The following is a 15,018-nucleotide window of genomic DNA, read 5'->3' on the forward strand; positions in this document are numbered from 1 at the left end:
GAATGCTGCCTGCAAAATGCTATACCATATCATCTCCCGTCGTCTGTCGCCTAAAACGAATGAGTTCGTGGGAAATTACCAAGCCGGTTTCATCGACGGCCGGTCGACAACGGACCAGATTTTTACCGTACGGCAAATCCTCCAGAAATGCCGTGAATACCAGGTCCCAACGCACTACCTGTTCATCGACTTCAAAGCGGCAAACGACAGTATCGACCGCAAAGAGCTATGGAAAATCATGGACGAGAACAGCTTTTCCGGGAAGCTTGTTAAGCTGATAAGAGCAACGATGGACGGTGTGCAGAACAGCGTAAGGATTTCAGGTGAACTATCTAGTTCATTCGAATCTCGACGGGGACTACGACAAGGTGATGGACTTTCCTGCCTACTATTCAACATCGCCCTGGAAGGTGTTATGCGACGAGCCGGGCTCAACAGCCGGGGTACGATCTGCACAAAATCCGGCCAATTTGTCTGTTTTGCGGATGACATGGATATTATTGCTAGAACATTTGGAACGGTGGCAGAACAGTACACCCGCCTGAAACGTGAAGCAGCAAAGGTCGGACTGGTGGTGAATGCGGCTAAGACAAAGTACATGCTGGTAGGTGGGACTGAGCGAGACAGGACAAGCCTTGGCAGCAATGTTACGATAGACGGGGATACTTTCGAGGTGGTAGAAGAATTCGTCTACCTCGGTTCCTTGCTAACGGCTGACAATAACGTGAGCCGTGAAATACGAAGGCGCATCATCAGTGGAAGTCGTGCCTACTATGGGCTCCAGAAGAAACTGCGGTCAAAAAAGATTCACCCCCGCACCAAATGTACCATGTACAAGATGCTAATAAGATCGGTGGTTCTCTACAGCCACGAGACATGGACGATGCTCGAGGAGGACCTGCAACATCCTGAAAGTGGCTAAAGCTGGACGAATACGGTGGGCAGGGCATGTTGCAAGAATGCCGGACAACAACCCTGCAAAGTTGGTGTTTGCTAACCATCCCGTTGGTACAAGAAGGCGTGGAGCGCAGAGAGCACGATGGGCGGATCAGGTGGAACGTAATCTGGCGAACTGACCCAAGTTTTTGCAACTGTGAATGATAGTTATTTTTTCGCTTTTCAACAACATTTATTTTTCAGGAAGCCTCTGATGAAACTTTCGAGTTATAACAATATTCATGAGTCAGCAATTGACAAACATCTAGCAATTGACAAACATTTTCAGAAAATCACCTCTTGAAATATTTAAAAAAACAAGGTGCAAATACTGGGCCGATCTCAGCGGGCATTATTTATGTTCAAACGCTAATGAGACTGATAATCCTTTCGGACACGAGAGATGGACTATGGTCAAGAAGGACCTGCAAGCACTCGGAGTTTTCGAGGATAACGAAGAAGGATGAACCACGAGCTTGCTGCACTCTACGGCGAACCCAGCATCCGGAAAGTTGACCGTGTTGATGCTCTCATCTGATCGAGTCAAGACACCCTTTCAACATCTCGAAGATCACGTGTTAATCAAAAATATAGTTTGTCTCCGGGGCACTTACTGGTGGCCAGGGAGCGATAATTATCCGGGAAGATTTAAGTTCGGGTCTTCGGATGGAAAAACTATCTTCTTCCAAAGCCGTAAAGATAGGGTAGGTAATCAAAATTTGAACCAAATTGCGGTTTTCTGAAGCAGTGCAAATTTTAAGTGATTTTTTCTCCCACATGGAAATAATTTACTACGGCAAAATCGTATGTACATGAAAGCCACGTGTATAAGCTTTCTGTTAAATAGCAAAAAGTTTGTATTTGCACCGTATTTCATTGAAATATTCGATTTTTCATCAACAATGATTTTAATCTTAATTTGAACCATCGTAATCATAATTTGAACCAATTTTAATCTTAATTTGAACTACTGGCGGCAGCAGCTCGAGCAACTCACAAAACACCCAGTTCCACAATTAAAAATCACATGAATCTGCTAATTCTCATACCTATTTTTCATTAGGCAGTGGAATCGCAACTCAGAATGTTCGAAATTCTTTAGGAATTTGGAAACTAAATTTGGAATTTTTCATCCCCCAAGAGTAAAGAGTGTGGCTTCGTGGTCGTGCGGCTAAGGTCACCAAGCCTTTAGTCGCATCGTGCTAAGGAGCGCGGGTTCGATTCCCGCCACAGCTGTCAGGAAAAGTTTTCGGCTGTGCCACTGGACGTTGCATGCTAGTCCGTTGTCTAGTGTCGTGCTTCCTTCAAAGAGCAAATAGCTCACTGGAAGCATAAAACGTGTCTGTGTCTTTAAAAAAAAAAACAAAGCAATCACTAGCGCAATCTACAGGCCAACACTAGAAGCTCACCCCCGTTTACTAGTTCAAATTTAGATTATAAATGGTTCAACTTAAGATAACATTCTCCAAGTAAGAATTACTTACATTTGATAATTTTATGACTAATAATGCGGAATATTATTCGGTTGGTCGATTCTATGATAAATAAGCTTTCATTTGACGCATTCACTTATTGCGGTGGTCCGGTGGTCCCGCCGGATGATGATATTGAAGAAGCATCCTAGTGAGCGAATGTCTGGCTGGTAAGACAGCTGGGTGTTTAACTTCTTCCGACTCTTCCGATTTACCGAGCCTTCCACCAACTCGAATGACACCATCAGTTCCAATGAATGGGTGAAACCATCGCAGACGTGATTTCTGGGAAACAGGACGTCCATGGGAAAGGGCATTCCATTCTTCAGCAAATGTTTCCTGCTGCACGAGACGAACCAGCAAAAACTCAGATTCTCTTAACTCCTCAGTCGACAGATAACCGTGGGAAACGAATCCAATAAGCGGTTTGACGAATTAGCTTGCTGTACGATGAGTATTTTCCGATGTAAAAGTCGTTGAAACTCTCCTCCTTCGCTGCTCCAAAGGCTACTGCAGCTTTTCTTTTTTCCGTTTGTTCCAAGTCCGTTGTTGAATTCTCTGGAGGAATCGGCCAGTTTACTGAGTCCTCCTTCAACCAGGCTGGTCCATGCCACCATAGTTGGTTTTGAATGATTTCCCTTGGCGGTATGCCTCTTGAAATCAAATCCGCAGGATTGAGAATTCCTGGTACGTGTCTCCATTGGCCTTCAGTCGTAATCGTCTGTATTTTTGCCACCCTATTGGCCACAAACGTAACCCAGGTCATCGGAGGCGCCTGTATCCACCGGAGCACACAAGTGGAATCTGTCCAAAAGTATACTTCACATTCTACGTTGATAGAATCCCGAACCTTCTCGAACAACTGCGCGCCAAGAAGCGCTCCACATAGTTCTAGTCGTGCAAAGTAGTTCAATCAAAACTCTCCCGACTGAATCCATGCTTCGTACATAGATGCAACAACCAAAAGCCTTCTCGGAGGCATCTGTGAAACAGTGTAGCTGAATGGAAACCGCATTTGGAAGAACTACGCAACGTTTCACCTTTATCTCGTTCAAAAGCGGCAATTGATCGTAATATTTCTTGAAGGTCTCACCCACCGTTGACGGCACCGGTTGGTCCCAGCCGAGATGGACAACCATCTCCATCTAGTAGCGTCCACAATCGTTGCATTATGACCTTGGCTGTGGTGATAACTGCTCCTATTAATCCCAATGGATCGAACAACATAGCGATAGCTGATAGAATCTGTCTTTTGGTGAGTTCTGCAATCGCCTCTATAACAGGAAAGTTGAACTCGAATCTGAAGACGTCTGAATTTGGCATCCAAGAAAGTCCTAATGTTTTGACCAACGGATCCAGGTCTAGGCTAATGCTGTCTGTCTGAATCGCCAAATTGTCTTCAGAGACACCCTCTAATACTTCGGAACAGTTAGAAGCCCATTTCCGCAATCTCATTCCTCCGCTTTCAGTCAGCTTTTCTAGTTGATGACGCAGATCCCTCGCCTCCTCGATGTTATTTGCTCCTGTCAAGACATCATCGACGTAAGTGTCCTCGTGGATTGCCTTCGCTGCTAGTGGGAAGCGATGTTCTTCATCTAAAGCCAATTGATTTAGTGTCCTGGTTGCCAAGAACGGCGCTGATTTGGTCCCATATGTAACAGTACATAGTTCGTAGGCACTAACATCCTCTGTTGATGACGACCGCCACAAGATGCATTGTAAAGGTCGATCCTCTTGGCGTAGGAGAATTTGCCGAAACATCTTTTCGACGTCAGCCACCATCATTATTTGCTTCGTGCGACACCGCAGGATTATCGAACGAAGATCCTCTTGAGTAGTAGGGCCACACAGCAAACAATCGTTGAGAGAAATCCCGGTGGACGTCTTGCAAGAGGCATCAAATACCATCCGGACCTTTGTCGTTGTGCTCGCCTCCTTTACGACAGGATGGTGGGGAAGATAACACCGGCTTGTAGAATCTTCGTTTGTAACCTTCTCCATATGACCCAACAAAAGGTATTCCTCCATAAAACTGGAATATTGTTTGGCTAGGCTGGTATCCCTTGCGAGTCTACGTTCCGTAGCGAGCAACCGCCGTAATGCTATGTTCCTCGACTCGCCAATCCGAGCAATCGTTGCGTAGTTCTTCCAATTGTTCGTCGAATTGAATTGGGGTTCCTTTGTACCGGCAACTCGACAATGGCTATTGTCCTGGCTCTTCAAATACGGCGTGGTTCCAATCGTGTCCTTCCGGAGGGTCTTCGAATCCGGCTCGAAGGACCATTTGATGTCGGGATCCAACGTACCTCGTATTAGTGGACTGTATGTGGGGGGATTCCTGTACCCAACATCAGTGGTGGTGCAAATGGCGAATTCCTGGGTGATGGGCTATTCGTCTGCCAACGGCGATCTCCAGAAGACCTTATGGTTCCTTGGGACGACTGGGAGCTTCAGAGGGGTTTCCGGCTTGGTTTTTACACACAATACACGAATTCACGATTTAAAACACACTGCACATATAATGAAAAGGACTACTGTATATCTTTAACATTTATTCCTTTAAAAACTACTGACACGCGTGCCCTACTCTTTGGATGCTTATGATTAACTAAACCTAAATTGCCTTACAATCTAATTCGTTCCCTCAATCTCTCAAGCAGCATCCCGATGCGATGTTTCCCGATCAGGAGATAAAGAGATGAGAGAGGCATGAGTTCATCCTCATAATGGGAATCAGCCGTGTGGAACCTATTGTAATCTCTCGTGCTCATCTGTCTATTTATAACTCGTCGATGGTAAAACAGATAACTGCCAGGGTTGTAGTTGGTGGTGAGCTACTCTCCAACACTATGCATGAGCTGTATGGGTGCACCGAAAATGGGCTTTCTCTGGGGGGAAATATGTGAAATCACAGTGATTTTTCAATTGCTTATTTTCGATGGCAAAAACGCTTTTTTTCAATGCTTTTGAAGCTTATGTTATCAGATTATATTACGGAAAACTGTTTAACATCTTTTTCGGGACAATATTTGTCCAAAAAGTACGTTATTTCAATGAATTTCAAAATAGTTCAAATTAAGATTACATTTTGACTAGTTCAAATTTTGATTTCTTACCCTACTATAGGAATACCGGACAATAACAATAACAACCGATTGGAATAGATTTGTTGCCTAGAAATTCTGAATCGCAGGATGCCTTAACCCTCTTCGTGGGTCATTATGATTCCTAAGCGTGCACTAGGTCAGCGAGGTGCGCGCAAGCTAATGCACGAAGAAGGTTAAAATGACTTCATTTCAATGAAATTTTAACATTTTGATACTACGGTAAAATAGAAAAAATCCAACGGGGTTGCGGTGGTTTCGACCGCCGCAGTCGTTCCGCAAACGTCAAAAGTGTTCGGTTCACGCTAAAAAGCTCTCACTCACTTGGTTGCCATAAAATTCAAAAATAATGAAAATAATTTTTCAATTATTGTTTCATTTATGGTTTATGTAATCGCAATTGCTGCCACAACATGTAACTTATTTCTAAACTATATTAGGTGTAGTTTTAGCACTTAAGTATGCAGCTGTACGCCATTAAACATAATTTAGATTCACAACTATTTATTTTTGTTTCAAGGTTGTGTGCATACTTTTTGAAGTGTGCAGCAGTTTGACGTTTGCGGAACAGGTCTTCTTTGTCTTCTTCACTCCGCCAGGTTGGAAGATTTCCCTGGATAAGCAATACGATGGTTCGATTGTATAGCACAGCCCATCACTCCACGGTCGACAGCAGATTCGACTGATATCAATAAGCAAAGGCTTGGCCTGTTTACAGCACACACATACCGCCACATTGAGGTCCATTCCTCTCTCTCAGTCCCGATTGCGCACAGGCCCTCTTCGCAACCGGTCTCAATATGCGGCACATGCTTTACAGCACACTATCCCCGCAGTCAGCGCCACGACACGACCTGAGACAAGAACTGTGCGGCCGAAGTCGCGATCGCCACCTGGTCTATCTGTTCGCGCACTTAATTGTAATTCGCGCATTTCTCCGCGCGCGGTTTAAGGACGCGCTTGCCGTCCCCAAGAAAGTGTGAATCGGTGAAATGAATCGCCAATCGTCGCGGACTTCCATCGCCATCATCATCATCGGGTGCAGATTTGTATAATTGTCTATGACGCTTCCCGTCGCCAATTCAGACGCGATTCAACGTTCGCCGCGATCAGATGCAGGACAGTTATTAGAAATCTATCCAGCAGGAATATACCACTTACAGGGACAACTGCTTAACGAGTTATTAATATTGATTCCGTGCTTAATTGCCAAAGGGCATACACAGTTTATTAATTTCGTGGATCGTGAGTGCGTGTTGGTGTGAGTTTTGGCAATCATTCGACGTATTCGAAGACTGGATCAAAACGGAATAGAATAGTGATCAAAAAGGGAATCAACCTAAATAGTCTCAAACTTGGGAATACTGATAGTTCGGTGCTACATACTTAGAAGAGGCGATAAAGTAACAAGTGAGTATAAGCCATTCAATAAAGTCTGATAATTTTGATAAAGACTCAGCGGACGCAATTGTATTGACTAGAGAATATCAACTTTTATCAGTTACTAATTCAACGACAGTCGGTAGGTACCTACGTGAAGGTCGTCTTCTGCCCACTGAATCTGGCAGCGGCGCAAACCAGTTTCACGCGTACAGCTGAGTCTGCTCACGAAGTGAAGGCGTAAACGAAAAAAAGATAATGCAAATTATTATGTGTGCTCAGAGGCTAGAGTGATATCGTGAAAATAAACACCGAGACTAATTGAAAACAGTATGTTTGGATACAATCTCAAGCAGCGGAAAATTGGTGTTCACACGTTCGCTCGAGAGAAGTATGGAGGAGCAATCAATCAAAATATTTGGAACCGATCAATATTTTCTGTGCAACTAATAATAGAATATGGAATGCAGTTTTTTTTTTTAAATTGAGGATTTGATGCACATCGTCTGGCGTTGAGTTGCTAACAACATCCGTTGGTCACCAATATCCCGTTGTTGATTGATTGATTGATTTGTCTTTATTAGAGAGACTTTCAGCCCTTGGCTGGTTCGTCTCTATCCCGTTGTTGTTGCGTCGTTGACATCACATGGAGATGATTGAAATTGAATACGATCGCTCTGTTGGATGCATGGGTAATTGGAAGACAACAAATACAGTGTATAGTGAAATTTAGTGAACGTTATAGAGACATGTAAGCAAAGGCAACTCTTTTGAGCCTTGGATGCAATTTGAAAGCTTTTATACCCAATTTTGAGTTCAAAACATAGAGTCTACTGCCGCAATAGTAACTTTCTGCATTCAACAAAATTGAAACATGATATTTAATCTTATTGTATGCCTATTAGAATTATGAGCATAAGTGAGCATTGAGAATAGATGACCATATATTTCGAAGTTGCTTCTGCGTGATTGACTAAAACAATCATAATTTCACATAAGGCATTGCCCCTATGTAGACTCATTTTTGGCTATTTCAGACCCCCACCCCTCCGCTCTCGTAGAGTTTTGTTTATACAAAATTTACGAAATTGGTATGGAGCATAGACTTCTTCCTCTAAGAGTCTACGTAGTTTATGGCCCTAATGAGCATGAGCATAAGCATGAGCAGATGATTGTTCAAGTTTCAGTTGCTGCTCCGTTCTCAACGCGCTCCTATGAGAGTTTTAAACTTTACTGAATCAATAACGGTGCCGGACACGTCCTCACAGTTATCGAGGAAGGGAAGGAATGGTAGTATGACTTGCATTTCTAAGAAGTTAATGGCCTTACACGGATCGAAAAAAGATAGTAAACTTCTGTGACATATGATGCACATGGTTGGAGCGTGGAATATTACAGAAGTTTACATGACATATCATATAAAAATAATAAAATATCATGTAAACTTCCATTATATGTCATGTAATTCAGCATGACTCTGAGTGTTTACATGACATATAACGCAATTTTACATGATATATCATGTAAATCATCATAACATTATGTTTACATAACTAAAATGAAGTTTACATGACTAAAATGAAGTTTACATGACGAGTACTGCCCATGATCGCATATCAGTCCCATATTTGCTGGGTTTCCTATTCATATGGGACAATTATGCGATCATGGGCAGAGTAAATCTCATTATTTTAAACTGTGTAGTCAATAACGGCACCGCCCACATTCTCCCGGCTGGTTCTCCTCTTTCTTGAAATATATAATAGGGGGATTAGGGGCATAATGGACTCCCTAAGCAAATGAGTACGTTAGGCCTGTATAACAGAGAAAAACTTCACATATTATCAGTTGACTTACAACTTTAACTTGTTTCCTACGTTTTTCAATCATTTACAGCAGGTAGAATGTCTTTATTGTGAAGAAATCAGGCTGACACAAATTTCGATTTTTTCTTATGTCTTATCTTATGCAATTGCTCCGAGAAATCCCTTTCAGAATTCTGAGAGACTCTTAATAATCAGAGAAAATCCCCGACAAGATTCTGCGAATATTCTCTTGAGGTTCTGGTGTAATAATTTAAAGTATTCAAGGGAAATCACTCTCAGAGTTCTGGGACAATCCCTTTCAGGAGTTTAGGGGAATCCTTGCAAAGATTCTGGGGGAATGCCTTGCAGGAATCTGCAGTATTTTTTTCTGTTTATGTGGGAATGCCTCTGAGAATTCCAGAGAATGCTGGGGAAGTTCATTCTAGAAGTTTTCGTAATCCCTTCCAGGTAGAATGCTTATCAGATTTTCGGAAAAATCCTTCTTAGGTTTCTAGATATATTTTTCTCAAGAATTTGGAAGAACCCCTCATACTATCCCTCTCAGGATTCCGGGGAAATCACTCGTGAAATTCTTGGGAATACCTTTCGGGATTCTGTCAGAATTATTCTCAGCTTTCTAAAGGATTCTACCCAGGATTTTAGGGGAATTCTGGGAGAATACTTAAAATGATTCTGGGGGAATTCTTCCCAGAATTCTGTGAGAGTATATCTCAGGTTTCTTTGGCAATCCCGCCCAGTATTATAAGGGATCCTTTCCTTCTTAGGGTTACAAGCTACCTTTTCAAAGATTCTGGATCATTTCTTTTAAATTTCTCGGGGAATTCATCTTAGAATTTCGAAAATATTTTTTTGTGAGAATCTCTCTCAGTATTCTAGATGAATTAATCTCAAGAATGTGTAAGAACCGCTCTTCTGATTCTGAAACAAACTATCACATTATTCTGGGAGAGTTCCTCTCGGGACTCTGGGACAATCCGCCTCATAGATATGGAGTAAACTCTCTCAGGGTTCTAGAAAAATCCTTAATAGAATTCAGAGAGAATTCCTGCCAAGATATCGGAAAAGTCTTACACACTGCGAGAGTTTATCTCAGTACTATATGGAAATACTTCTCAGAGTTCTGGGGAATATCAAGACCTCAAGATTTTTTTTTATCTGTATAAACGAGATTTTTATCCCTAGGCTAGTTCATCTCGGACCTCAAGATTTGTCTTTCGATTCAAAAAAAATGAATTTCATTTTTTGTCAGAATGCGCTGTTTCAACGTTATATCCATTTTTGAATCAGAGCCGCGAAATGTTCAATATGCAATAGGACAGATCGGTGAAGTACTAGATTTGTAGTAATAAGCTGAATTTTAGTATGGTGAGAAGGTCAATTCTCCGTTTCTGCAATGAAATTGTGCAAAAAGCGTGGGTATTATGTTTCCTTGCCTAATTTGATGCTGTTTGAGCAAAACTTTGGACAACAGTGTTGTTGTTTTCTCCATTTCTTGCAACATGAACAACATAGTTATCCAAAGTTTTGCTCAAACAGCATCAAATTAGGCAACGAATCATAATACCCACGCTTTTAGGACCATTTCTTTGCAGAAACGGAGAATTGAACTTCTCATCATACTAAAATTCAGCTCATTACTACAAATCTAGTACTACACAAACGTGCCCCATTTCAAATTTTGATACTGAATTTATTTAGACAAATAAAACATACCATGAACTTTTGAACTACATGCAGCAAACAAATCATCTTATAGTTTTGTAATATTTTATAATATCGAATCGATGTGAAAACATCCATTGAAAAGCATTCGATTATATCGGTGAATCGATTCTGCTGATCCGATTCGAATCGATTCACAAAAATCGATGTCTCAGCCAGATTTGCCTAATGCTAGTCCAGAACTTTTATGAGGGATTCACCCACAAAATATTCCAGAAATTCCTCCAGAGATTTTTAAATTATTAGGTTCGGTGATTCAGGCAGAATTTCATACAGAGATTCTTTCAGAACCTCCTCCATATATTCCTCGATTAGGCTCTCAAAAAAAAAAACGTTTTTCGAAAAGTCAAGGTGCTCAACCCTTAAATGAAAGATATACACATATGAAGCTTTTTTGTAGAACATTTCGGTTTTCCAAAAAAATCGTTTAGAGGTTCCGCCAGGGCTGGTAAAAGGTCTATTTTTTGAGCAATTTTCATCAAAATTTACTAAAAAAATATACGTACGATTTTTTATTTTCAACCATGATAACTGATAGAACCATACATATGCGTCATTTCTATATAAAAAAGATTTAGCATATTTGAAAAAATATTTTTTTTGAGATTTTTTTTATGAAAAAAGGTCATTTTCAAAAATTGCTCTTGCGGAACCTCTAAACGAATTTTTATAAAACCAAAATATTCTACAAAAATGCTTCAAATATGCGTATATTTCATTTAAGAGATGAGCACCTTTACTTTTCGAACATCGATTTTTTGGGACAGCCTAACCTCGATGTATTACCACAGAAATTTATCCAACACTCTCTCTTAGTATAACTCCCATAAATTCTCCATGATTTCTTTAAAATAAATACTCAAACATATTTCCTTTTTTTTTAATATCCCAAGGGTTTCTCCTGAGGATCTTTGCAGACGCTTTTCTATGCGTTTTTCAAGGTACTCATTCAGGATTTTTTTTCCAGAATTTCGTGCACAATTTTTTGCAGGAATAGTTCTAGAAAATAGGTTTTCTCTTATTCGTGAATTTTAACTTGAGCTAATTCTTTACACCGAAATTCCTTAGTATTTCATTAAAGGATTTCTCCACAGATTTTCCAGCATATTCCTCAATATGTTTTGACAATAAGTTTCTCTATGAGGTTCCTAAGAAGTTTCTCCTGGAATTCCATTAAGAATTTCCCTAGGATTTCTTCGGATATTCTTCCAAAGGTTCATAGTATAGTTCTTCCTAAGAAGACAAGGAGTTTACTAAAGATTTCTTCCATTGAGGAGATATTTTATTTTCTTCACAATTTTAGGAATTTCTTCAGAATTTTCATCAAGGGGTTTCTTAAAGTTTTTCCAATGAGTTTTTCAGAAATACTTCTAAAAATTTCTACAGCGATTGTTTCAGATGTTTTTCTTAGGGGTTTTCCAAGAATTGAAAAAAATCCTTCAATGATTTCAGCAGAAATTCCCATAAAGGTTTTTTTTTAATTTTTCTCTAGGACATACTTGTTAGTAAGTTAGAATCCCAAAATGGCCCTACTTACGGTTTCAGGCGCACAAATCTCTTCATAAACAAAACCAGCGCAACTGATCTTTTTTTAAGTTTATTACCAGGCTTCTTCGCACTGACCGCTTGAAAATTCTGCTCTTTGGATTTACACCATCAAGCAAAACATAAATTAGAAATCTTTTCATCTTATCAGTTAGGTGTTAGGGTCTGCTCCAATTGGGGAATTAAAATTAATTTTCACTTAAACTTGACAGTTCGATACTCATTTCCTTAGTAGAACTGTCAAGTTTAAGAGCCGAACTGTCAAATGTAAGTAAAAATTTATTTTAATTCGCCATTTGGAACAGGAAGGATGTTAAAATATCCTAAATGTAATTTCGAACTGTCAAAAATCCACACCACACTGACGCACGGGCCATTCAGAGTGAAATTCACTGGAGTGTTTTCAACCGGGTGAAAATCTCTTGTGCTCCGAGTTGCTCTGCGGTGCGGATTTTTGACAGTTTGAAATGACATTTAGGATATTTTAACATTCTTCTGTCTGATAAGATAAAAAGATTCCTTATTTATAATGCAGGATTTTCATGCGCTCAGTGTGAACCAGCCTGCTTATTACAAGTGAGCAAGAATAGAATAATAAAATGTTTGAAGCTTTCTTCTTAAAATTTGTGCGTCTGAAGTTCTGATGAAGCGGGTATTCAAGAAGTTTGACCTTAAATAAATTACGTCAAGATTTTTTAATCTTGCAGAGGTTTTGTGAACCGAATAGCTTTTAATTTTGTTTCATGATGATTTTAAGAACCTCTTCTAGTCCATTTGACAAAAAAATGAAATGTAAAAATGAAATGGAAATCCTGCCGTATCAATAAAACATCCTTCAGAGAACTACTGATTGCGTTGAAAAAATGATTGTTTGAAAGAATCTTTGAAGTAATATTAGGAAGAACTGGAGCAACCTCTGCAGGTACTCATAGAAAAATTTCTTGAAAAATCTCTTGAAAAATGCCGCTTCTTTCTGCAGGAATTGGTGAGAGAATCTTTGAATAAAAATAATCTAAAAGAAAGGAAGGTCTGAATGAATCCAAAGCATTACCTGGATGAATACATGAATACATTGGTCATAGAAAACTTCGAAAAGCTGCTCGAATAAATCTTCGATTTTGGATCTCTCTATGAATGATGAGATCACCAGTATACCAGAATCTTTTCGTTTCGAAGGTATTCCACCATTTGTGCAAGTAGATTCGGGCATGTTAGCGGGGACAGAGAGTTCTTTACAGATGGTTCAAAACCCGATGATTCGACTGGACTCGGTGCGCAACTTCCATGCATGAAATACCTTGTTCTGTATATGTTGCTGAGCTAGCGTCTATTTATTACACTTTAGAGTACATCAGCACTCTTCCACCTGAGCATTCAGACACGAATGCCACATAAGTGGTAAAATGTCTTTAATAAATATTAATAATATTAATAATAATAACCTGAGCATTACTTCAGTTTTACCGATAGTCCAAGTTCTTTGGTGACCGTTCGGTTAATGAAACCTCAATAGAATACGACAAGTCTTGAATGCTTTGCCCAAACACTCCTACACCATCATCATAGCTTGGGTCTCTTCACATTGCTCGATTCCGGGCAATGAGAAAGCGGACTCCGTTAGTCGCGTGGTTGACTATCTGCGACAGCACAGACAGCTTACGCTGAATACACTAAGCGAGGTTTTTTCAACGTGTTCAAAATACAACAGCGCGATCAGTCGAGGATTAAATATGTTATAGCTGATTTGTAACTGCCATGCTCTGTGGGTTGCACTTAGTAAGAACTGACCTGGAGAACAGCATGTTGTACAACATTGTGCAATGTCTTTACCTTCCGTTACTTGGTAACTTCGATAATGTCGACCTTTAAAAAAAACATGATTATGTACCTAGTTTGCCTCTGCTGACTCACGTCAATCAAATGTTTGACCTACAAGCATCCAATCGCGCTCTATAAAGCGAAGAACTGTGCTCAATCCAGAATTTTGATCTTTTTAATTTGAGCGGCACAGACAAATAAAATGATGAAACATATGCTTCAACCCGAGTCAGTGTTACCATGTTATGCCGACCCACCGCAACTCAAACGGTGGGAAAGTTGTTTTGCAATACCTTATCTGAGAACAACCTGAAGTGTTCACATTATGGTTCTCATCATTTTTAATTTTACGGTGATAATCGGGTCAGTGGTTCGTTCCTAGGTGCTGATGGGGTTCTGGAATAATTAAAACCGTGACTTTCTCGTTCGTTGTCACGCGTTTTATATACACAAGGAAGAAGGAAATGACTTTCAATCAATGTCAGTTATCATGCCCGTGCTTGATCCTTGCAGATGCTGCCATTTGAAACACAATTGGAGCCGTGCATGCTTACGTTTTGGTTAAGAATAATGGTTTTATTGAAGGAAGAATGCATTGGCGTGTAATAAGCGTTGATAGAGAGCGCATTCATGTACAGGGGATAGACAAAATGATCGGGACAGGCAAAATTTTCACTTTTTGAAAAATGATTAATTAGCTGTAACTTTTCGAAAAGTGCATCAAATATTCTCAAATTTTTACTTTAAGTTCTTCAACTAGTTGTGCATCAAATGACAAAATTTGGAAAAGATCGGACAATTCTTCACGAAGTTATAAAGATTTTCGAAGAAGATAAAATTATCCGATAGCCAATTTTGAGCTGTTATATCTTCGGATTCAATGAACCGATTTCAATGAAATTTTGACAATTCATGACTTATATAATGAATTCTGGAAAACATTTGACTTAACTTGAAATTTTTAACAAGCAAAAAAGTTATAGCGATTTTATTTTTTTCACGATTTTTTAGTAAATTGGCCTATTTTTAATATGCATCCCATTACTATTTCAACTTATTGGCGGCTATGTTGTTACTTTCCTTCAAAAGGCATTTATATATAAGTCAATTAGAGGGAAACTAAATGAACTATAATTTGCCTTTTGAATTTTGAAACGATGTTGATGTTTTGGATAATTTGGTGTTTTATTAGAAAAATAATCTAATCGTTATAAT

At 39.8% G+C, this 15,018-nt stretch overlaps 1 protein-coding gene across 1 annotated transcript; it reads right to left on the reverse strand.

Annotated features, from left to right (window-relative positions):
- Positions 1 to 3,497: 3,497 nt before the first annotated feature.
- Positions 3,498 to 13,799, reverse strand: LOC134286230 (uncharacterized). Its single transcript, XM_062847815.1, has 2 exons — positions 13,774 to 13,799; positions 3,498 to 4,728 (listed from the first exon to the last, which is right to left on the reverse strand). Exons 1-2 carry the CDS (start codon positions 13,797 to 13,799, stop codon positions 3,498 to 3,500), a joined length of 1,257 nt encoding a protein of 418 aa, XP_062703799.1.
- Between the last annotated feature and the right edge of the window lie 1,219 nt (positions 13,800 to 15,018).

This window comes from Aedes albopictus, chromosome 2 (assembly GCF_035046485.1).
Source record: "Aedes albopictus strain Foshan chromosome 2, AalbF5, whole genome shotgun sequence".
NCBI classification, from domain to species: Eukaryota; Metazoa; Arthropoda; class Insecta; order Diptera; family Culicidae; genus Aedes; species Aedes albopictus.

What these genes read in the sequence shown, in the direction of transcription:
- LOC134286230 (XM_062847815.1), bottom strand. Translation starts at nt 13,799, where the DNA reads ATGTTGTACAACATGCTGTTCTCCAG. An exon ending in TACAACATGCTGTTCTCCAG is followed by an intron (nt 4,729 to 13,773) that starts GTCAGTTCTTAC and finishes CCCCACATACAG; the next exon opens with TCCACTAATACGAGGTACGT.